This window comes from Chanos chanos, chromosome 1 (assembly GCF_902362185.1).
Source record: "Chanos chanos chromosome 1, fChaCha1.1, whole genome shotgun sequence".
Taxonomy (NCBI): Eukaryota; Metazoa; Chordata; class Actinopteri; order Gonorynchiformes; family Chanidae; genus Chanos; species Chanos chanos.
This window is the reverse complement of record NC_044495.1, coordinates 22,830,369-22,853,510: the sequence shown is the minus strand read 5'-3', so window position 1 is coordinate 22,853,510 and position 23,142 is coordinate 22,830,369. Positions and strand designations below refer to the sequence as shown.

Here is a 23,142-nt window from a genome sequence, read left to right as displayed (position 1 = left end):
GCTGAATTTGTATTCCAGGCCTCTCAAATTCAGTATTTCTATATCATTCACAGAATGGACTGCTCATCGGTGAACAGCATCACCCTGGAAATGCTCAGAAGGGCCCGAGAGACAGTGAGCTCCAGCCCTCTGGCCGTGATCAACACCCCTATGATTCCATGGTGCCAAACCACACTACCACTGAACGTCACTTGCAACATCCACATAAAACTGGAGAACATGCAAAGGACTGGTGTGACTCACTGAATAATGCTTTTTCAATAAGAAATACAGTAAACGTCCATTTAGTACAGACAATTATGTGTACCGTTAAGTCAGTGCCTTAAAAAACAGGGATCAGTTTTGTTTTGTTTTGTTTTGCTTTATGGCCTTCTTCCATGATGTTTGTTTTTCTTCTAACAGGTTCATTTAAAATAAGAGGAGTTGCCAACCAGTTTGCCAAGAGATCCGGAGGAGGTCATTTTGTCACCATGTCTGCAGGGAACTATGGGAAATCATTTGCCTATGCCACAAAACTCTATGGAACTAAAGGAAAAGTGGTGATGCCTGAAACTGCCCCCCTCTCCAGATCTGTACTGATAAAAGTAAAGTATCCCAGGACATAACATGATAGAGCACTGATGAACTCAACCAGATTAATCAGAGAAATGAACAAAACCAATCAAGACAACTGTAGGTAGTGATAGTTGAACAGATTTATTCAGAGGTCTGAAAATTGACGCTCATCACAACAGGCAAAGCAAGACCTCAAACGTACAAAATCATAGATATACCTCTGTGTTGCTTTCCGAGTCATTGTCTTGGGTACTAAGCAATTCAAACAAAGTTGTGTCCACGTTAATCAGTCAGTTTTCAAAAAAAGAATATAAACATTCAGGCAAAGGCAATATGAGTACGTTCAAATGCTTTTATCTAGTGTTCTGAATATACCCTTCAGCGAAGATATTTTCAATAAGATTGAATCAAGGAAACGTGTTTTATCTGGTCATCTCTGCAGAGTTTTGGAGTGGAGGTTGAACGAGTGCCAACGTCAAACCTCATGAACGTAGTTAATCGGTGTGTGCGAGAGGAGAACATGACATTGCTGCACTCATACGATGACCTGGACCTGATTGCAGGTCATGCAAGGTATACAAGGCGTGCAACTGAAAATAGCGACCTGCATCCTGTCACCCCTCTAACCACAAGCTATCTATCTGATGATTGAATGTTTGAGCTCATGTCTCTCTGTATTGTAGCCTTGGTTTTGAGATCCTGGAGGTGATGCCAAATCCAGATGTTGTGGTGGTGTGTTGTGGCGGAGGTGGTTTATTGGCTGGTGTAGCTGCTGCCATCAAACTGTCAGGATGTGAAAATACAAGGATATACGGAGTGGAACCAGAGGGAGGTAAGTACTTTCCAACTTGGCAATATAAACTACAACTCAACTGTCATAAAATTGTGTGGTAATAATATGTTGCTTTAATTGCTTTTATCAACAAGCAAAATAACCGTTGACTGCCAATTAAGAAAAAAGGCTGTATTTTAAAACCAGTTACTTTTATTGTATGTAAGCATCATACTGAACTCACCATTTTTTCCCCCATTTTGAAAGCATGTACTATGTTCAAGAGCTTCATTGAAAAGAAGCCAGTTGGAATGGAGACTAAAAGCATTGCCTCAGGATTAGCCCCACCGTTTGCAGGTATGTTTACTCTCTTTGAAACAAATCTCACAACACATTTTGGATAACTTAGAGAATGTTGCCTGTTAAAATAAATGGTTTCTTTTACGTGCTTTGAGACAAAATAATTATGTATTTATTTGTCAGAAGCAGGAAGGTGCATAATGTGCAGGACTGTGAGGGTCTTGCTGTGTTAATGGTGTTGTCTCACTTGTGTGTCTTATCTTAGGTACTTTGCCATTTGAGCTCTGTCAGAAATTTGTGGAGGATATTGTTCTGGTGAGTGATGAGGAGATCAAGGCTGCTGTGTCGACTTTGTACAAAGCAGGCCTCGTCGTGGAACCCTCAGGATCTGCTGCATTTGCTGCTGTTTCTAATCATAAGATACCAGACATTACAGGGAAGAACATTGTTGTCATTCTTAGTGGAGGAAACATTGGCAAAGATGAGCTTACCAGCTTCCCTGAGTGAAACAACACACATTTTTGTATCAGTAAGGCATTTTTCACAGTGAAGTCATGAGGAGCATTTTGTATCTATTTTTGTGTCAAAAATAAATCAAATGAATTAATCTGACATGGTTGTGTTCAGTTATCGAGATTTCCCTCTCTAAAATGACTCATTACAGAGTTATGTCACTCACTAAGGTCCTCCCTAGCTTTCGGAGGCAGGGCTTTGGTTTGCTGTAGTACCATAGGTTCCAGGCACTTTTAAAGGAAATCCACACAGCAATCACAGCTCCACTTATTGAGGCAGAACTTTTTGTCTGCTGAGAGATTTCAGAAGACTTCGTCATCTCTTAGGAAGAAAGAATGAACTCAATTCGAAGGTGAGAATTTGATGAGATCTTATCTTTCATATTTCAGCTCAGTGAAAAGTTCTGATTTAAGGCATGGTTGAAAATAGCTCATAAATTCTGTGATGCCTCACTGATTAAGGTTTCAGTAGATTTCAGGGATAACTATTTTCTTGCTCTTTTCATCTTTTGATTAGAGTACTTTTACGGTGTTCCTTCCATAATGATTTTTTCAAATCTATCTTACCCAAGGATTCAACCGCTCCGTGCCCGGCGGCAAAAGGCTCAAGGGCAAAGCTCCTGTGACAGACACATCTATCCGAACAGCCACTTGGAAGAGACTACAACTTTTGCGGTTCTCGTATCCGTGATAATCATGGTTCTGTGGTATGTATGGGCTCAGGACTACTGATTCACATGACTGTCCATCTAGAGACTGAATTATGGATTTGTATTGCAAAGTGTTTCCCATATAAACAATGAAGAAAGAAAAACAAGACACTGAGAGAGACTTTTTTTGGTGTTGTGTGATGCAACATTTCCCAACTCAACTTAAGACAGAAAATTAGTTTGTCTGCCTTTGATCTCAAAGTGGTGATGACCTAGAAGCAGGATCTGTTATTCCACGAAAGGGCAAGAGTTCACATCTCATTACAGAGAGAGAGTTTGCGACTGGTACCTGAGCAGACTGAACATATGCACTGTATCATTGTTTCTGTTCTAACATCACACCCCCAATCTGACACATGTAAAATATTGGCTCTTAAATGAATATAGTGGGTTTAAAGTTTCCTTTACAACCTGTCACTTATTCAGTTTGGAAATGTCTATATAAGCAGTGTGTTGCCAAAATATCTGATGGATCATGGTTTGTTTCTTTTATCTCTCAGCATTTATTAATAAATGGAATAGAACATTATTGTGATCAATCATTAGCTAATGGAGAAGCCTGGCTTTTGTCACTGGTCTGATTCTGGAGTGCCCTGTCTGATCTTACACGAGAAGACAGACTAAAATAGCTATGAGTTAAATTTGCACCACAGGAAACACTGAAAGTTCATAGCTCTTAAAAGACTCAAGGGGGAGAAACGCTCTTTTCAAGACAAAGAGGATCTTTATACTTGTTCCACATTTCAATTTGTCACTTATAACTGGAATATAAAAGTGTTGTCAGGCAAAATGCACTTCATGATGTCACCTGTAGAGTCACATTTTACATTTTCCTTTTTAAAAAATGTGTAGAAATATATGTAATAAATACATACTCAAGCACAACAATTAGAGCTTTATTTTCTGTAAAAAACAACCTATATCTTGCAAGTGTACTACAAAACATCTTTGATGGCCATCCTGCAAATGACAGAATCCAGTAGACTCCCACATTTTTCCTCCTGAGATGTGACTTTATACAGCTGAAATGACAAAATATATAATGAAATGTATTATTATTCAGCTCTGCCAATTTAAAATCAGCATTGTGTATAATATGTCTTCTTGTGTGTGTGTGTGTGAGTAACAAACCTTTCTGATCTTGGCAGTATCACTAAGCATCGACATCTGACTGATTGGAATCTGTTGTCCCTCTACCTTGGACAGAATGCTATCAATATTGTGATCCTCCTCCTTGGTGTGAACCAGCACAATATGAACAGCATTGTCATGGTCTGAGATCCCAAACCTTTTGAATGCCTCTGAGATCTGGAAAAGGAACATTAACAAATAAAGTTTGGATTTGAGCAAGTATTTTGGTAATAAGTCCTATAAAATCTGTCTGACAAACTCTTTACGTTGTTTGTGGGTGAAAGATTGAAAATGATTTCTGAGTATAGGCTTCTTGTCTTCATCTTTCCTGTTTTCTGTAAGTGAATCGCTTTGTTTGTAGCCACCAGTAGCTGGAAGGGATCCAGTACCTTAAACAAAACAATTAAAGATATTCAGGTATATTCCTGGGCACACCAGTGAAGTAGATTACTCATGAGAATGATTCTGTCCAAATCTGCCCGACGGGGTCAGTCTGCGCTATACCTCAGAGTCAGAATGTCTCAGGTGAACAACATTCGGGACAAAGTTAAGTCTTTTCAGCACTAGAGGTAAAAGACACTTTCTTGACTTTGGACTTAGTAGCAAATATGACTACACCGTAAGTTCCTTTTTACTTAGCAACAATAACAATGTTACTCACTAAATATGCCAAGGGTTGTAAGATATATTTTCTGATGTACTCACCATCGATGCATTGATCAACGCGCCGCTTATTTGCCCTTCCATTGCTTTTTTCTTCAATTCCGCGGCATTTTTGACATCTTTAAAGAGCAGCTGCGTTACAAAATGATCAGGAAACAGCTCTAACTGTTGAGTTAAATGCATTTTGAAGTGTAAAATCTGACGGAACCACGCAATAACTTTTGGCTCAAGTACTCCTCTCAGAAGCGTTGACTACTCAAGATGGGAAGCATTTTAAGGGTGCACACAATACGGAATAAAGTTGGACCACTGTCACTTGTTTCTCGGCATCAGAATCCACATGCATTTGCATATGAAAAGAATAATAATTAACATATTAGAATAAACATGAGTATAAAACTTTAAAACTCTCGGCAGTAATCGAGTACAAATACTAGGTACCTTGTTGATATCATATTTGCCGCCACCCGGAGCTTATTTACTGAAAGACCAGCAAGCTGTCAAATCCTGGGGTTCCACAACCAATACGATGCTTACTTATCGTTCAGCGTTAGTCGATGATTGCGATTAATTTTGAACTGAAATAACTTATAGACTTCTATATCAAGCAACGTTACCTAGCCGTGTTACTCCGCAAACAATTTGTTCTGATTTCACATTTGATGATGGAGAGATTTGAGGGTTACATTTTCACCGCTCTCTGTAGCACTAACTTTTTAATATCCTGTCTGCTCTTCTCTGTAATAACGAGGGAACAGAGAGATCCGTATATGGATGAAATCTTTCATGTTCCTCAAGCTCAGAGGTACTGTCAAGGAAAATTCAGTGAGGTACGTAGAACGACACGGACATAGTCAGTAGAGACCTGTCTTTAAGCCTGGGAAAACAAGCTAACGTGACGTGTGTTCATTATATTATTTGAAATTACTTGATATGTATGTGCATGAGTCATATATGATATGGCGCCACTTTTTTATAGTAAAACCTATTATTTTTACCATTTACTATTTCATGTCTATTCTCAACAGTGGGACCCGATGATCACTACGTTGCCTGGGTTGTACCTGGTGTCCATCGGTGTGATTAAACCGGTGGTGTGGTTGGCAGATTTGACAGGGAAGGTGGTTTGTTCCACTGCAATGTTGCGTTTTGTTAATCTGCTTTTCAACTGTGGGAATCTTTACCTACTCTATCTCATCACATGTAAAGTGCACCAGAAAGACAAGGTAATCCTTTGAACATCAATATTCAAGTGTTGTGTATTACAGTGTATATTTAAATGTATGTAAGCAACCTCATACTGGTCGCTGCCAAGGTAGAACTAACTCTGTTCCCTTATTTTTGTTTTACCAGTCACGTATGGCTGCCCAAAGACTGCTCTCTGCCCTGTCACTGTCCATATTCCCGGTGTTGTACTTCTTCACCTTCCTGTATTACACAGATGCTGGCTCCACTTTTTTCACCCTCTTTACTTACTTGATGTGCCTGTACGGGAGTCATAAAGCAGCAGCTCTCCTGGGCATCTGTGCCATCCTGTTTCGTCAAACCAATATCATCTGGGTGATGTTCTGTGCTGGCACAATAGTCGCTCAGAAAATGGACGAAGCTTGGAAGACAGAACTGTCCAAGAAGAGAGACGACAAAGTTCACGGCCAGGTGCCGCTGACTGTCAGCGGTGTCCGGAGATTTCTCCAGTTCCTGCTGGATTATGTCACTAGGCCAAACAATATAAAGACTGTGGTCTTTTTGGTGTGGCCATATGTGATGGTAGCTCTTGGTTTTGTTATATTTGTGGTGCTGAATGAGGGAATTGTTGTTGGAGACAGGACTAGTCATGAGGCTTGCCTTAACTTTCCTCAGCTCTTTTACTTTTTCTCGTTCACACTCATATTTTCCGTCCCCACTTCACTGTGCTACCAACGACTGGTCAGGTTTCTGCAATCCCTCAGAAAGCAACCGTTACTGTATCTGTTGATGATAACTGCCGCATTGGTCTTGGTCTGGAAATTCACTTTTGTTCACAAATATTTGCTTGCTGACAACAGGCACTTTCCCTTTTATGTTTGGAAAAGAATCTTCCAGAGGCATGAGTTGGTACGTTTTGTCTTAGTTCCTGGCTATGTATTTGCTGTTTGGAACTTTCTGGACACTCTCAAGTCCAAGTCTTTGTTCTGGAATCTTGCATTCTGTGTATGTGTGGCAGCAGCAACGGTTCCACAGAAGTTGCTGGAGTTCCGTTATTTCATCCTGCCATATCTGCTGTATCGTGTCCATGTTCCTCTGCCCTCTGTCACCAGACTTCTCCTGGAATTTTGCCTCTACACTGCTGTCAATGTGGCCACACTCTACATATTTCTCTATAAGACTTTTCATTGGCCAGACAGCACAGCTGTTCAGAGATTTATGTGGTGATATATGAACACTGGAAAATTATGTAAAGCATTTGTGGATTTTTTTACTGTAGTTTAATAAAGTGAAAAGAACAACCTATTACTTTTTTAGTTTTTGTATGTAAAATATCAATGCAAAGACCAAAATTGACAGCCGTACAGTTTGTTTGGAAATATAGACTGTATAATATTATCATGTCTTGGGAAGTTTTTGCCACAGAAGAACAATATTACTCTATGTATTTTGCAAATTTTCTAGTAGCATTTTGCTATTGTAACTGTGTGAGAGAATTGAGAGCAAAATAATATAAAGAGCCATTTTTATTTAACACTAAAACAACAACCAAATATAATTGCTGTGATACTGTAATTGTTTCAGTGCATCAAGTACAACTGGTGTTTACAGCTCTGTGTTTCCATATTTTACTTCACAGCATAGAAAGTGGAGAAAAGATTGAGTCATTGAAATGGTTTCCTGTAACAAGTATGATTGTTGTTTATTACTGTACTGTAGTTTATTCCCCTTTTTTCCAGATTGTTTTAGATCATTTGATCATTTTATCTCACTTTTAGAGTGATTCCAAATCCTTTTTCAGTGTATTATTATCAGTTCCATCATGTGTTCCCATGACATGAGTGAGAGGACATAATCTGATTAGGTTTGTCTCTTCACTACTCTGTGATGTGCCTCCTAGTAAATTCCACTATTTTTTTTTTATCACCTATATTGATTGTTGTTCTGTACGTCTGCTGAAAGTTATTGATTTTTTCCCTTCCCTATTTTGTTTCTTTTGTTATTACATCATTTGCTTTGTGCTCAGATTGGATTGTTCTATTGTGTAAAACTACTGTTTTAATGCAATAAAATGTCCAATTTTGCAGAATTATCCTATCCATTTAGGACTAATTGTAACTTCTTTTTAAACTACTTGTAATAGTCATACAGACAACTGCAATCATTGTTTTTATGCTGAAGCCTGTCTGTACCCCCTAGGGGGCAGTATCGCTTTTATTTTGAACCAGTGTGCAAATAATGCCACACAATCATCTTCAGTTGGCTGTCTCGCTTTGACTAATTTTCTTAGGCATTCATGTTTACTGATTTTGTTATTATTGATTTAATTCCTCCAGACCAGTGCTGTACTGAAAGCATCTTTGTCACAACACATAAACATAGACAAGATTGACTTTTTCTGGTATTGTATATTTTCACTCAGAATTAGACCAAATTTGCAGATGTTTGCGACAATATATAAGGGAATAAAGAAATGATGCAAGTCCAGTAGGAATTGGATTTACAGTGTCAGGAGCATGAATCTACTTTCACATTCTACTTCTCACAAAGAGAGGTTACAGGAACTCAGGTGACAGTTCACTAAAATGAAGAGTGATTCCAGACTATTAATGTCTAGCAGTCTCATAGCGCTCTCATGTTCAATTTTCGTTCTTGACCGCAGTGCTATATAAAGAGAATTGAAACAATTTAGTGTTAGATCAGTATGTTAAGGAGAGTACAAAGCAGCCTATGTTAATTACTCACTCACTCATTATCCAAGCCGCTTATCCTAATTACGGGTCATGGGGTGCTGGAGCCTATCCCAGCACTCATAGGGCGAAAGGCGGGGATACACCCTGGACAGGTCGCCAGTCCATCACAGACACTCATACCAATTCGCCTACCCTGCATGTCTTTGGACTGTGGGAGGAAAACTGAGTTTTCAGACAGAGCATGCAAACTCCACACAGAAAGGACTCTGGCTGCCTGGCTGGGAATAAAACAGAGACCTTCTTGCTGTAAGGCGACAGCGCTACCCACTGCACCACCGTGCTGCCCGTATGTTAATCAAGTAACACGTATTGATTAGTCAGTGCTTTGTTTGGAGGCTTGTTGCTATGTAGAGTTATTTTGGTGTGATGTTTGCTCAGAATATTAGGTAATTAAGAAGACTCTGGCTATGACTTCACCCAGGCTTAAACATAATTAGCTTCCCCATTATGTGTTCTCCACATTAACACACAGCAGAAATGGGATGTGATAATCCCTTCATAATCACATTCCATAACTTGTGTTAACAAGCAAAAGGTTTTAACAAAGTTAAATTATGCTGACTGACTCATTTGCATTGATAAGAACGAGGGATGTTGTGTTTGCAAGAGGCCCCAATCTAGGACAAGAAAAGGTGATAATATTTTTGAACAACTGGAAGGGTTTAGTTTTGATGTAGTTAGATAATTGTATAACTCCTGTGTACAGATAGAAAGGATCTTTGTTCTCACTTGAGACTGGCGTCAAATAAAGGCACTTTATAGGTGAATCTGCACAAGATCCATGGACCTGGTTTTAAGTTCAGTCCTATTAGCTTCTTTCTCCTAAAAGGTTTGTTTTTGCCCTGCACCAGCACACCTGATTCATCTCTGCCACTGAAATGACAAAATTCAGAGCAACATTCAGGAATTCAATGGTTCAAATATAACTGTATTAAGCAGTAAAACAGAGATCATTTCTAATGTTTTCAGTCTGAGAACATTGCTTTTTTTCTGCTTATTTCAAAACTGTATTAGACTAAAGCCTTGGTGGGCACACTCCCCACACTTCATAGCCATACACCCAACTCCCAGAGCCCCAGTGGTCTCCCCATGTCCCAGATACCATCCAATAGCATTGTGACCAGTACCAGAAACTCTCTACAAGCAGTGGATACGAACATGGGAGACATCGTTGCCAAAAGAAACAACAACAAAAAAGAGTCTTGCCCCTCGTGATATCTTGTATATCTTATTTGTAGGCACAAATATACATGTTCACTATAACCTTCAACCACCACACACAGGATGAGTCTTTTCATGTGGGTAGCTGGCAAACATCTAGCATTCACTAACACATTCAAAATTCTTCAGAGACATTGCCAGGCTTAACCTGTCAACTGAATGACATATGACATTATGATTTTATGAGTCTTATGGCAGAACAGACATTTCTAAATGCTTCTGAAGTAAAAAGAAATGCCAAAGATATCTACAGTTCAGTGGGATGACAGAGCAAGCTTTGTGTTGAAGTTGTAGAATACTGTGGAGAAGATGAGAGTTAAAGGAAAGATGAAGAAAGAGATGTTGTGCTTTGTGTGTGTTGAGGGTTAAAGGAAGAGAGCAAGTGGCTCTGTGAAGAAGGCAAGATACAGTGTAATCAAAAGCCTCACTACTCAAACAGGGGGAAAAGGAAGACTAAAAGTAACTGAAAGGCAGCTGCCCTAAGAGAGAAGATAATACCTCTTTATCTCCATGTCGTGAGGAGGCTCCTCTCCCTGCTGCTGACTGACCTCTGTCACAGGCACAGGACTACATGAGTACAGCAGGATCTTGAGCCTCAACAAACAAGTGAGACCTCTCTTTCCCCCTCTGTACTCAGAGAATTATCCTCAGACTCCCACTGCTGCCCTGAGGGAAACTTTAGGAGGACTCTACCCCTATTATTAAATCCCACTGCTTCACTGTTACCGTAACAACACAGCAGAGTGCTCTCAGGTATTGCAGTGCGCCTGTGCGCGTGTGGAGTTAACAGGTACGAGAGACATTTCTCTGGCAGTAAAGAGATCATACTTTTCAATTCAATTCTACAGAGGTTAATAAAGCATGCCCAGAGTCAAGAGGCAAAAAACCCCTCTTTCTATGGTATTAGAGCATATTTCTACCTTGGGAAGAGAGTGAGAATGACAGGGGTGTGGGAAGAATTCAAACAAGGCAGCAGATTATTGAAATGTCTTTTTTAATCCCTCAAAGACGATAGCGGTGAGGGGGAGTTTCTTTTAATGTAACTTGATTGCAATGGCCCCAAATGTAAAGTAGAATGTGTAAAAGGCAATAGCGATGTCTCAAAGGCTCATCTCTAATGCCATTTATGATCACTGTTGTCACTGTATAAGATCTTTCCACAGGGAGACGTTTACATTTGCCTCCCGTTATTTATCTAAAGAACATCTTGAGATGGGCTCTGTCATATGGCCTATATCTCTCTTTCAACTGTAGTATTCAACTCAGTAGCAGAAAAGCTGTAGGTGAGACTTGAGCTCAGTAAGGACTCTTACAGGTGTAGTTATCACAGCATGGTTGGCACTTGTCCACGTGACAGAAATACCAGCATTACATGAAAAATTGGTCTGTCAGAGTCTAGTGGGGTTCAGCTAAGTAAGACAGGTCAGAGGCAAAGTAAGTTTCAGGCTCCATGAGTTTCCTTGAGATGTGTTTTTTTGCTGGTGTTCAACTATACAGCGATACAGGGCACAGCGTTACAGTAATAGTAGAGAATATAGTGTTAATTCTCATAAGTGTTTCACAAATATTGTATTTGATATTTAATGTATTTAATATAATGTATTTAATCAGTTAATTTAATGTACTTTGATTTATGCTGATTTATTCAGCAGAATCTATAACATTTCAATTCAAGGTTTCTGGAAATTAACTTCCTAAAAGGAACACCAGTAGGTCACTCAACATCTTCCTGTTATCAGTTTCTAACTGTATACTACTGATATGTGAAATTCCTCCATTCTAACATAAATAAGCCACTACCATAGGCTTAGCCACAGAGCTGAAGATCTGAGCTGTTTAATTTCATATTACAGTCCTCAAGACTATGTGTTAAACTCATACGGGCACAGCTGTGGATTCACGCCAGCAGAGAGCAGTTTGAGGTCAAAAAGGCCTTATGCTTCCTCCTTTTATTTAATTGTAAGTTTAGAATTAGGGTAAGTATTAGGATGGAATCTCTCACCATTGTTTACTCAGGCTGCTGGCCAGGTAATGCAGGTTCGAGATGGCTTTGTTGTACCCCTTAAGTTTGCAGTTTTATCTGTCAGTAAAATGACCTGACAAATTGTCATTACCTGACAGCAGGCCTACCAATACCCGTTATCCCACAGACCTGCTCATCATAGCCTGGTACGGGTGGGAGTGCAACAGTAAACTGCTATATTTGTTCACCCATAATTTCTAATAATGACTAATTATGATTACAAAATCCCCTGCCGGTTGAAAAATAAATGTCTAGCAATTTAATTGAGAGGCTGCTGTTACCACCCCTCTCCCCCTTTAATCAATAATTGCTGCTTTTATGAAGTTATGTTTTTAGACTGACATTCCTACGAACCCAAAGACAGGCCTTGAACTGCCATCTCTGGTCCAGTGTGCCAAGTTTATGACATTTCCTCCACCCCAAGACTTTGTCTCAAAAACAAAAAAATCAGACAAGGCACTATGTATAACCGTGGTGGGGCTGGGCTGATAAGGACATCCAAGTGCATTCGTTTATTATGTTGACAAGCTAATTACTCATCTCAGAGCCCATGCATCTGCTGAAAGTGTAATGTGTCAGAAGAATGATTTTGTGTGCATAGGTAGGCAGTGCTGTGCAGTACATGCTGTTTGTACGCAGTCGCCTCTCTGAACTGACTGAACTAAAGGACTTTCTGTCCTTCGCTGTGCATTTGTGAATACAGAACCACTTGCACTGCATTTGTTGTACTTTAAAAATTGTCTTTGACATGGTGGTAAATTGTGTTCCATTAATGATTTACTTTAGTTAGTCAGAGTAATGGAAGAGGTTTGTATATTTAAGCGGCCCCACACAAAGGCAATGGATGAATACAAAACATCTGCGCTCTCAGACAAAGCCAGATACTCCTCTAATAAGATCTTATTGACTGAATTACTAGAACTTGATGGGATAATCATCAACCCTAACAGAACATCCCTTCCGACAGACCTGCCAGCACTGCACAGCTGACCCTCAACCACCAAACCACCTACACAGATCTATCAGTACATGCTCTCCTAAGTCTTAACTCCTAACATAGAACCTAGCTCTTAACTCATAACATCCCTGACACATGAGAGCAACGCTATTCATCCTTCATATGAAGGTAATATTGAGATTGCAGTGTTACCCTGTCTGTCAAAAGGGACTTGCTTTGTAACACGAGTGGTTAAAGAGGGTGAGCTCCAGTTAAAGACCAGTTTTAAAGATTCAGACCTCCCCTGACCTCCCCTCTTCCAGTTATAAAGCAGATCAAACGTTCATAACAATAATTTAATGGATTAATGCTGTAGCTCACCAAATACATAATTTCCATAATGAGAAGCAAAAAGGCTGAGGAGAAAATGGAAGTGAAGTGAAAAGGCTGTGCACTACAATGCGCCTGAGAGACCGAGTGGGAGAGTACATGGGTAAGAGATGCCTGGCTAATTCAAATTCAGAAGTGTTTTTTTTTTTTTCAATTATGGTTGATTATATTGATACTGCAAGTGTAATATCTTTACAAATTCAATCCACTGTTTAATTACCTGTTTAAAAAAATAATATGTTATTTTAATCATCACTATTGCTTAAAATGTCACATTAGATTTATTGTATTTTCTTACACAACTCTCTAATTAAGATGCAAATAACCACACAAAAATATTATGAACTTTTGTATTCCCAAGCATCCTCTCTCAGACTATCAGAACATAGAGTCAGAGTGACCTAGATTCCCTCCAACATGTTCAGTATAACAGTTTGACAAGGAACTACAAAGCACATGCCAAATGACTGTCAACAGACTTTGAATTTTGATGTTTGATTGACAGTGCCAATAGCATGGTTTACTTACTTTTAACCAGCCTATTTTCAATTTCTTTGGGGACTCGGTGCACAAACAGGACCAAATATAAACATTGTGTTTGTATTCTGGATGTGTTACAAATACAACCCTTACGTACCTAGCAAACAGTCAGCATAACTTCTCAGTTACTGCTGTAGACCTTCCTCGCACGATGCCTATTGTACTGTAATGTCCCTTTTAATAACAAACTACCACTGGGTGCCTAAATCCTTTCAGCCCTTTTGGTTATGTGTTGGCAGGCAGGGGAGAGAAAGTGAGTTTATGTCCCTAGTGGCTACGCCACATGCCTGGACACACTCACAGTACTGCTAAGGTGTGATTGCCTTTGAAATGGAGAGAGAGAGAGAGAGAGAGAGAGAGAGAGAGAGCGGTAGCACAAAGAGAGTGCTGTGACACACACATACACAAACACACTCGCACATTAAGGGAGGAAGTGGCCAGAGGCAGCAGGTTTGAAGACCCAGATGGGACTGTTTCCCCTTGGAGATATACACTTAAATGAAATAAACTGAAAGCTGAGTATTCTATGTGAAAATATGCCCGCTTAGCTTAGCAAGGGAGGTATGTACTGTGGTGCCTTTATGGAGGCAGCGTAAGCAAGCAATAGAGAAGGAGTGACTGAAAGATGGGATGGGTCAAGCTATATGTGGTGAAGTCAATCCTGGACCAAAGTTACAAAATGAACAGATAACACTAGATAGCTGCCAAAACACCTTGAATAGCACTCATAAACATGCCACAAAATAAAACTGGCAATAATGTTAATTAACCAGCATTTCATAGCTCTGTAACCCATCTGAGTTACAGTTTGAATTCAAGACAGTCATGAGAGCATTTCTAATTCTGAGACTGCTTTAAAAATTAAACATAGCACTTCCTAGAAAACACTGCTATTCAGGTCTCTCTCTCTCCCCTATAGATAGCCCAATGAATATTTAATATTTATTAACAGAAGACAAGCTCTGTTCATGGGTGTCTAGCTAGTGGACTGTGAGTTGTGCAGAAGGAAGGTAAATTTAGTCCACACTGATATTAATAGCACAAGTACAGCTGCTTGTCCAGAGCACACCTTCATCGAAGCAGAACTACACACACACACACACACACACACTCTCCATCAATGCCGGGGGATTCTCTGACCTTGACAGGGGAGTTTGGAGTGAGGAGCACATGTCCCTTTGTCCTTTGCAGAGAGGCAGTTTAGGTAAATCTGAGCTTTGATACACCAAGCTCAACCACGGTCTGCTTCTCTCTTAGTTTTCATTAATTTATATCTCCATTCTTTGTTTGAATCTTACAAATAACACAGACACACAGACACACACACAAAATTAAATGGCATCAGATTTCTGTGTATTACAGAACATTACGGGAACAGAAAGCCTGGAAATCAACTAGCACTAAAATATTTCTTTTTGTCTGAAATGTATCAGCATTTTCCAAAATGTCAGGTTTAGTGAACAGGCAGACCCATCATGATGTCAAGAGATGCATGTTTCAAATAAGTCTTCATACTCTATTTTAACATCAGACAATGCAATTTAGCAACACTGAGAGACTCGTAAACTGTGGTTTAGACACACCCGACAAGTCTGCTTGTGTAACATGGCAAATAGATGAATGTCAAAGGGAAATTGAAGGCAATGAAATGTGGTCATTTTGTCATCATACTGATGGTATACTGTATATTGTCATCCTTGAGCCAACGTTTTTGGTAAACATCGACTTTAGCTCATTGAGTTAACATTGAGTTAACATTTTACATGAAAAGATTTCAAGTGTTACCTAATACTAACAACCATATTAATTTGTATTTTCATACATCTAATTAGTTGCCTCAGTCAGTCAAACAATTTTTTGACTGTTTTGCAGAGAAAAATATTAAATTTGATGGATCTAGTTAAATGGTGTGTGTAGAGCTAAACAGGCTAAACGGAGCAACACATAACTGATAAGCTGTATGTGCAATTACACAATATTCAATGACAATACCTTTTTAAATCTCAAATTCCTACATTACATTACTGAAAATCAAAGACAGGTTTGTACAGGGGCATTTGTAAAGCATACAAAATGATTCTTTCTGGAAGCTGTCCTAGAGCCACCAAACAAAGAGATAATATGGCAGAAATACTCTAATTGGCTTGACTCTGCCCTTATCCAACCCTTAAATTACTACACCTACTAGACTTAAAAATAGCTCGTGTAACCTTGAATTGCATGGTATAATAATGAAGCACCCTTTCATACTCATTGCTTTATGACTATGATCTGCCAAAACAGATTTAAGTGCACAACAGCCTAACACATCTGCAGGCGATAACAAGTTCAGCTCAGAGCAAAGTTAATCAGCATTAGGGTGAACATGTGAGATCCACAAACAACTTTTCAAGAATCAACCTACCTGACAACTAGAAAAAAACCCAAGAGGTTTTTACAAGAGAACACCGACCACATCTTTCAAAGTTTCAGTAAAGTTAACGAGGACACATGATCTTTCTTTCTACTGACATTTACATGCTTTAGATTCACTATACCGCTTAGTGTTGCATAACTTGTTTATCTTCTATCTTGTTTAAGAACAGCAAATGTCATCTCATGTGAACTTGATTAAGCTTAGCCTTTATTCCACACTTGTCGTGCGTTATGTGTCAAAGGAATAAAAGGAGTGAGAAAAGAAGCATAGAACTTTATAAAACGAAGAGTTGAAAAGTGCCACTGTCACTGTAGATATGTTCGTTTTTACATGGATGGAGACTGTCGAAGGAGAAAGCCAGCGGTGTACAGAAAGACAGCTGGCATTGCTGTGTGGTTAAAGTAATGGCTGCATTCTTGAAATCTAATTATCTAAGTGGAATTAAAAAAAGAAAAGAATGTCGATTAACAATGCTGTCTGTGTAGCTGTATTCTAAATGTTCTAATTAAAAATAAAAACATCCCTCATTGGAACAACTTCCTGTTGTTGTACTGGAGCAAGTTCTTTAGAAAGAACCAGACGACAAACAGCAAGCCGCTGGCTAGCTCTAATTAGCTGATGGTGGTGCAAAGATGCTCACAGGTCATCAGATCACTGGCTACCATTGTTTGATGATTCCCCATTATTCAAATCGAACTCCACCATTTCAAATGCACCTCACACACTACAACTTCACTAGATACCAGGTTAGACTTATGAGCAGCTCTTATATCAGGCTGCTCTTTATGCCCAAGAGATAACCTGTATTGAAGAATGTAAGGATGGGGAATTTTGAGTGTGCCCTAGCCCTGACTCAGGCAGAATACCATAGGCTGTCCTAGTATTCTGGACCCTGCCTCACTGTGACCCTCTGTTCCCCTTCCCTCGGAACCGGCGTCTTAAGGCCGGATAATTGGAGCTTGCCAGGCAGACGATGTTCTCCTTCGGCAATTAGCATGTCACACCAACACAGAAAACAGTCATTATTCCTAATGGGCTTTGAGTCACATGGCTTAACCACAGTGAGAGGAGGAAATCTTCTCCAAACTGTAACTGACTCATTCTGATAGACTGGAAACAGAGAAATGCAGCCTAAAACAAAACAATGAGGACATTATGGATGTATTTACATTAACACTGACGATAGTGAGTCAGTCAGTTTAACTGTCATGGTTACAATGAATTCAGTCTTTGAAGGCAATGTGTGTTAAATATGAATGTTTATTTAAAAATCTGTAGTTTTGATACAGAAATAATCATTTCATCATATGGATTACCAGACAATCAGTACTTCAGACTTCATGCTTTCTTTGATTAGTCACTGATTCCAAAAGTACAATATTATCTTTTCATACATGTTATTGTGCAAAGAAAATATACACTAGAAAGCAGTTATACACTGACACAAAATATATAACAATTCATATCTGAAGGCATCGCACAATTCCAAGAATTTTGTGAGTTTAAGGCCATTTTGTACAGTTATGTATATATGTATGTATATATATCTTTTTTAAATTTTCCAAAACACTCTATTAACAAAAGTACTGGTGCATCTCATGTAAAACTGTACATGCAAACATAGTGCACGTTATAATAAGATAAGACAAGCATACAATATAGTATTTGGATATCTTAAGTAAACAAAGATCATTTGAGAAAAGTCACACGGTCTATTAAAACACTCTCAATGATCTTTTGCCTAACTGGCACATACACACACGCTCACACGTCATAGGGCTTGTCAAGGCAGCAAAAGCCATGGCACTAGTACTGCAAGGAGAGTCAAACTGGACACTGGACACTGAGCTCATGTCCAAAGAGAGAAGAACTCTTCATGCAAGCGACAGTTTTGTTTTGACCCCAGGTGAGCTGCTGCTTAGTCACACAGGAGTGCAATCTGATATAAGATGCCAATATGGGAGGACTGGTCTAAAATCACTCTTCAGATCAGTCCATGCAGGACATAAACTGAGACTTAATAGCTAATTAAATTTGAAATTTGATTCATGATACACCTGAGTCATGAATCCAGTTAAATTTCAGTTCCCTGATCTGAGTGAGTTCAAGCAAAATGGGATGGAATCTCCTGTCGTGGCACGGCCGACAGTGAGGGAAGCTGAGCTGGAACAGCCGCGAGAAGACTTTAAGGTTGTGATTCAGGCTCTTCAGAAGAGCACACTGAATTATCCTGTGAAGAAAGCAGCACAAACTACTGCCGGGCTCAGCGACAGCATGGGAATGATCAGAGGTTGAACAGAAGTGTACAGAACTACCTGGTACAAAACTGCCACTCAAGATATTTCATTCCAGTTACGGTTTACAAGGACCAAATTCAAAGAAACTCTGTGAGCTTTACACAACAATATTCCTATTGCTACATAATACTGTCAGCCACATCTTCTTATGTATTATAGGAGTTGAAAGAGATGAAAATATGAATGTCATAAGTATAAGAAAAGTCTTAAACGAGGGCTCAGTGTGCCAAAGCGACTTTGTTGGCTCACTGCTGTAAAGTGGAAAGCACTGAGTGGGACACTGCTGCCCACTTCTTCTAAAATCAGACTATTTTCCCAGAGTTGGTTTGAACACCATCCAATGCATAATATTTTATATATCCAATGGAAGTACCTGACACTTTGAAATATGTTGGTCAACTTTAAGACCAGGTTTTAATGGAAAGAGAAATCTGGCAAGATCTGGCTAGAACACTTGGGCTGGCAAAACAAACTTTGTTTAATCACCAACATTTTCGGATGGCAGCTTTCTTGAAAGCATAGACCGTAATAGTCCTGCAGGTCCCGTTCACGTGGGGATTAAGTTTAAATTGAGCTGTGCATACAATCAATACAAGGTATAGGTGTATGATTCAGTAATCTTTTCACTGGCTGTGCTCCTTTTGTATCTTTGGGCAAGTCCAGTTACTCAGCATGTTATACATGAAGATTAAATCAATTCACAACTGATTAACTTAACAAAACACAATTCAAAGTGAATAAAGGTGCACACAACAATACACTTACTGGAACACTAAAGAAAAAAAAGCATCTGTGTTTTTGACCACTGGGCTCTTTGTCTCAAATTCTATTTGAGAGCAGCTGCTGCAGTTTAAATGCAATGAAATATACTGTTGAGTCATGGTTGTTTTTGACAAAATGAAGGCCCCGCAGGGATGGCAGCACAAACCACTCAGAAAGAGAGGAATATAGTGAGAGAAAGAGAGAGGGAGAGACAGAGAGAGAGAAAGAGAGAGAAAGGTTTAACATGGCAAAACGTGGCAAAAGCCTGAGCACTCTGTCTCCATGTAAGATGCAAGCAATATGGTTTCCATGAATGGCATTGCTGCTACCTGACATGCATTGCAAGGACAAGTCGCCATAAACAAACATTATTCCAAAGTTCATATTGAAAGAACGCTTATAAAAGTATCCAACAGTAAGAAAAATCATGAACATGTAAACATTGAGTGAGAGCAAGAGAGAGAGAGAGAGAAAGAGCAAAAAAAGAGAGTGACAGAAAGAATTAGATCAAGAGAGATATACAGAGGAAGTCCAAAGGTATTTACAACAGTCAAGACTGATTTGTGGCTGGAGATTGGTGGAGCTTTTCCACAATGTGTCTTGAGCAGCAGGGCTCAGTCCATGTGTCCGAGGCTATCAGAGAGGAAGAGGCTGGCAAAAATCTGAGAGAAAGTTCCTGAAAGAGGAACACTTATAACGGAAGTAAACCAGTGAAACCTGCACTCAAAGACTCCATCCTACCACACAATTTTCATCTGTCCTATAGTGCAAAAAGAGAAAGAGAGAGAGAGAGAGAGAGAGAGAGAGGAGGAGGAAGTCAAGTCCTGCCAAATCACGGAGTGATGCAGATAGAAGACACAGAGGAAAGAGTGAGAGAGAGAGAAAGAGAGTTGGTAGGGTGGTCTCTCAGATCTGTGTTTGCAGTGGATGTCCTGGGGGCGTGTAGGGAGGTGGGGCGGGCGACGGCTTGATCCCTCTGGTCCTCATGTAAGACAGGAACTGGTCGGGGATCTCAGCCAGCACGTCTTTGGCGAGTCGCGCCATGCTGAGGATGTGGTTCCCTGTCCGATCGATGTAATCTCGGAACGGCACGAACTGTACAGTGGAGAGGGGAGCCAGGCAGTGGCAGAGTGTGAAGATATCACTTTTATATATTTTTTTAAAATTTTATATTTGAATGATGTACATATTAAATATTCAGCAGCACCTTGTTTCGTTACAACTTTTGGGCCCAGCTGTGTTTTGTCCAAAACAATCCACATCTAACTAAAAGTGGTATGTGTTTGGACTTTGGGTGTGCACTTGCAGCAGACATGTAAATTAAATCGAAAACTGGAATATGGGTGTTTGAGGAATAAGTAATGCTGATTTGAAGATTGTTATTATTCATGGTTTGTGCAAAGTAATGAAGCTCATACTTCAGTTGTTCAATATCGCTGAATAATCAAACACACTGCAGCATTGAGGCAGTAAGACATTTTGAATGGGTAGCAATTTCTTAACGAGGTTTCACTTTGTCAAAGCCCTTAGTCAGCGCCTAATGCATTATAACTGGACCACAGAGTGTCTGTGTGTTGGCTGAGATTCAGGCAACAGAATTTGTGAGGAGGCTGTGAAACACTTCTCTCAGACCTAATCCATTTCCTTATCCCCCCTGTCTCAGTCAGTTTTCTCTACAATTTCCTGCTTTTACTGCTCTCAGCATAATGTAGCTCATCCCTAGGTCAACATTTATTTAGTCATGTTGGTAGGACTCCTAATCAACATGACTGCACTGATGACTCTGCATGTCAGACAACAAAGGGGATTATGGGGTTGATGCAATGGGCTACAGAAGTAAGTTTGTGTACATCAGTCTTAATGAAGGAAACATCATTTTGTGTACATCAGTCTTAATGAAGGAAACATCATTTTGTGTACATCAGTCTTAATGAAGAAAACGTGCATTTGTACACAGCAGTCTTAATGATGGCAACATAAGTTTGTGTACACCAGTCTTAGTGAAGGTCTGGCAGACTTTGAACTGAAGAGCCAGTCTGGGTATATGTTGTGCTAGTGTGAGAGTATTTAAATAGAAGAGAAGAGCTTTTGTACAAAAACACAGCTTTGGTATTTTACATGTGTTGCCACCTATTGTGTGACATTTATTTTGTGGCTCTGGTGTTTACATGATGCTGTGGGATAGCTTAAACCGTCAGTCTGAACGGCAGAGAAATGTGTACCTGCACAATGTCCCTCTCCGCATATCTTCCCCTTGAAGAAACCCTAACATCGTCACCATCCAGCTCTACCATGGCTGCAGAGAAACAACAATGGTTCAGTAACCAGTGCAAAGCCAGTGGCATGGAAAGCTATGTGTCTGTGTCTGTGTCTGTGTGTGTGTGTGCGCGCGCATGCACGCGAATGTGCGTCTCTGTATGTGTATGTTTAGGTTTGTCTATGCACATGTGTGTGTATTTGTGTGTGCATATTTGTACCCATATGTGCATAGCTGTGGGTGTCTCTGCAATGTTTATATTCCCATTTACATTAGTGTCAGTGGATTAACATTGGGCTCCTGTGGTAATGCCAGACTGCTGTCTGAGATTTGTGCTGTTCCACTGTCACATTACATGGACGTATGGTCCCCTGCACATACTGTCTCTGTTTGACCCCCACATCACAGGCTTTATGTAGTACATCCATACCGAGCGTCACATGTGAGTGTGTGCAGCCAGTGAAATGCATTTTAAGGAGATAACTGAGAGGACAGAGAGAGGAAAAGAGTTTGGCAGTGCTGGTAAGAGACATGCATGAAGTAAGCCAGCCCACTATACAAATCTGATAAAAATATAAAAAGGGTCAAAGAGAGGAAGAAAGAAAAGAAAGCCAAAAATAAACCAGCATGGCACTATGAGGAACAGCAGCACACATAAAACACCACAAACTTAAAACTACAATTTTTTCACTTTTCTTACCATCAAACTCTGCGGGTCCAACTCCCACAATGATAATTGACATGGGAAGAGAAGCGGCCTTGGGTGAAAGAAAAAAAAAAAAAAAGTAATTCATACCTGTTACATAAACAATCCATCAAAATCACAAATGTGACTACTCAAGGTCTGATCTGAAAGAACCACTGCATTATGGTAACGGAGAGTTGGGACAGTGGCAGTGCACAGTACATTACATAGCTTTACTCCTGCATTCGCTCAACCTAATATTTCCACTAGCGAGCCAGTCTGTGACAAAGCATCCATATTTATGAGCCCTCCCGGGGGCTCGCGTGGGCGCGTGGCACCTCTGCACATGTTAGCCTGAATGAATAAACAGTCAAGCCTAAAACACTAACTCCTCTGATACTTCAGAAATGACTAGGTCTGTCTGAAGAGGGGGACTAGCGCCGTGGCAGTGCAGTGATGTGTGTCTGTTCATTAAGAATGACTGATTTGTTAGCCCTGGGGCTGCTGAGTGATAGATGAGCTGATCAAAAGGTCTTATTTACTCCAGTTCATAAAAGGAACAAAAGAACACCCTCCTGACCCTCCAAGGAGGCAAAAGCAAAAATGCCATAAGAAGGCTGTGGGGATTTCTTACTGGTATATCTGTATGTATTTACTGTCTGGACTCTAGAGATGAGGGCTTATATGAATATTTAGTCATCTTCTAGATCTAGCACATTCAGCAATGTAACCATCAATACTGACCCTAGTAATCTGTGGTGCTGATACTGTAAATTGGAAGCATTTGTCCTCTGGGACACATCAGTAAATGTATGCCTGTGAATGGATCATTTCCCTCAGAATTGGAGGCTTTGAGTTTCTGGAGAGGAGTCATACACTGAGAGTATGACTTCATCATTTTAACTAAATTTGTTCATAGTCTTCTTTTCATTTTGTAATCATTCATATTTGCTCACATTTCATACATGTATTACTCTGATGCACCATTGTTCCTATTTTACAGCTTTCAGTCATTTGACTGATGTATTGAGTG

General features: G+C 39.8%; 4 protein-coding genes across 7 annotated transcripts in view; 2 read left to right on the top strand and 2 right to left on the bottom strand.

The window, feature by feature from the left end:
• Window positions 1-54: 54 nt before the first annotated feature.
• Window positions 55-2,134, top strand: LOC115812291 (L-threonine dehydratase catabolic TdcB-like). Its single transcript, XM_030774810.1, has 6 exons — window positions 55-232; window positions 403-584; window positions 998-1,128; window positions 1,239-1,387; window positions 1,595-1,684; window positions 1,893-2,134. The coding sequence occupies exons 1-6, from the start codon at window positions 55-57 to the stop codon at window positions 2,132-2,134; spliced, it is 972 nt and encodes a 323-aa protein (XP_030630670.1).
• A 1,595-nt stretch (window positions 2,135-3,729) lies between these two features.
• tprkb (Tp53rk binding protein) lies at window positions 3,730-4,877 on the bottom strand. Of its 2 annotated transcripts, none has more exons than XM_030786975.1 (4): window positions 4,686-4,877; window positions 4,247-4,369; window positions 3,981-4,157; window positions 3,730-3,871 (listed from the first exon to the last, which is right to left on the bottom strand). In XM_030786975.1, exons 1-4 carry the CDS (start codon window positions 4,824-4,826, stop codon window positions 3,785-3,787), a joined length of 528 nt encoding a protein of 175 aa, XP_030642835.1. In that variant the 5' UTR covers window positions 4,827-4,877; the 3' UTR covers window positions 3,730-3,784. The 2 variants fall into 2 exon arrangements, with proteins under 2 accessions (XP_030642835.1, XP_030642844.1); XM_030786984.1 differs by having other exon boundaries at window positions 4,785-4,877.
• Window positions 4,878-5,305: 428 nt separating this feature from the next.
• On the top strand, window positions 5,306-7,055 carry alg10 (ALG10 alpha-1,2-mannosyltransferase). Its single transcript, XM_030787214.1, has 3 exons — window positions 5,306-5,473; window positions 5,672-5,869; window positions 5,997-7,055. Exons 1-3 carry the CDS (start codon window positions 5,306-5,308, stop codon window positions 7,053-7,055), a joined length of 1,425 nt encoding a protein of 474 aa, XP_030643074.1.
• A 10,475-nt stretch (window positions 7,056-17,530) lies between these two features.
• Window positions 17,531-23,142, bottom strand: part of LOC115826918 (copine-8) — a 64,860-nt gene continuing 59,248 nt past the window's right edge. For all 3 annotated transcript variants that reach the window (XM_030790869.1, XM_030790877.1, XM_030790884.1), the window contains 3 exons: window positions 22,125-22,182; window positions 21,390-21,463; window positions 17,531-20,262 (listed from right to left, as the gene is read on the bottom strand). In XM_030790869.1, coding sequence (XP_030646729.1) covers window positions 20,074-20,262; window positions 21,390-21,463; window positions 22,125-22,182 — 321 coding nt within the window. In that variant the 3' untranslated portion in view covers window positions 17,531-20,073. The remainder of the gene's footprint in view (window positions 20,263-21,389; window positions 21,464-22,124; window positions 22,183-23,142) is intronic.

Excerpts from the sequence above, each read along its gene's own strand:
- tprkb (XM_030786975.1), bottom strand. The coding sequence starts at position 4,826 with ATGCATTTAACTCAACAGTTAGAGCTGTTTCCTGATCATTTTGTAACG. Across the intron at positions 4,370-4,685 it reads CGTTGATCAATGCATCGATG|GTACTGGATCCCTTCCAGCT; the intron begins GTGAGTACATCA and ends GTTTTGTTTAAG. Across the intron at positions 4,158-4,246 it reads ATCTTTCACCCACAAACAAC|ATCTCAGAGGCATTCAAAAG; the intron begins GTAAAGAGTTTG and ends TTCCTTTTCCAG.
- LOC115812291 (XM_030774810.1), top strand. The coding sequence starts at position 55 with ATGGACTGCTCATCGGTGAACAGCATCACCCTGGAAATGCTCAGAAGG. Across the intron at positions 1,388-1,594 it reads CGGAGTGGAACCAGAGGGAG|CATGTACTATGTTCAAGAGC; the intron begins GTAAGTACTTTC and ends CCATTTTGAAAG. Across the intron at positions 1,685-1,892 it reads ATTAGCCCCACCGTTTGCAG|GTACTTTGCCATTTGAGCTC; the intron begins GTATGTTTACTC and ends GTCTTATCTTAG.
- alg10 (XM_030787214.1), top strand. The coding sequence starts at position 5,306 with ATGATGGAGAGATTTGAGGGTTACATTTTCACCGCTCTCTGTAGCACT. Across the intron at positions 5,474-5,671 it reads GTCAAGGAAAATTCAGTGAG|TGGGACCCGATGATCACTAC; the intron begins GTACGTAGAACG and ends TATTCTCAACAG. Across the intron at positions 5,870-5,996 it reads AAGTGCACCAGAAAGACAAG|TCACGTATGGCTGCCCAAAG; the intron begins GTAATCCTTTGA and ends TTGTTTTACCAG.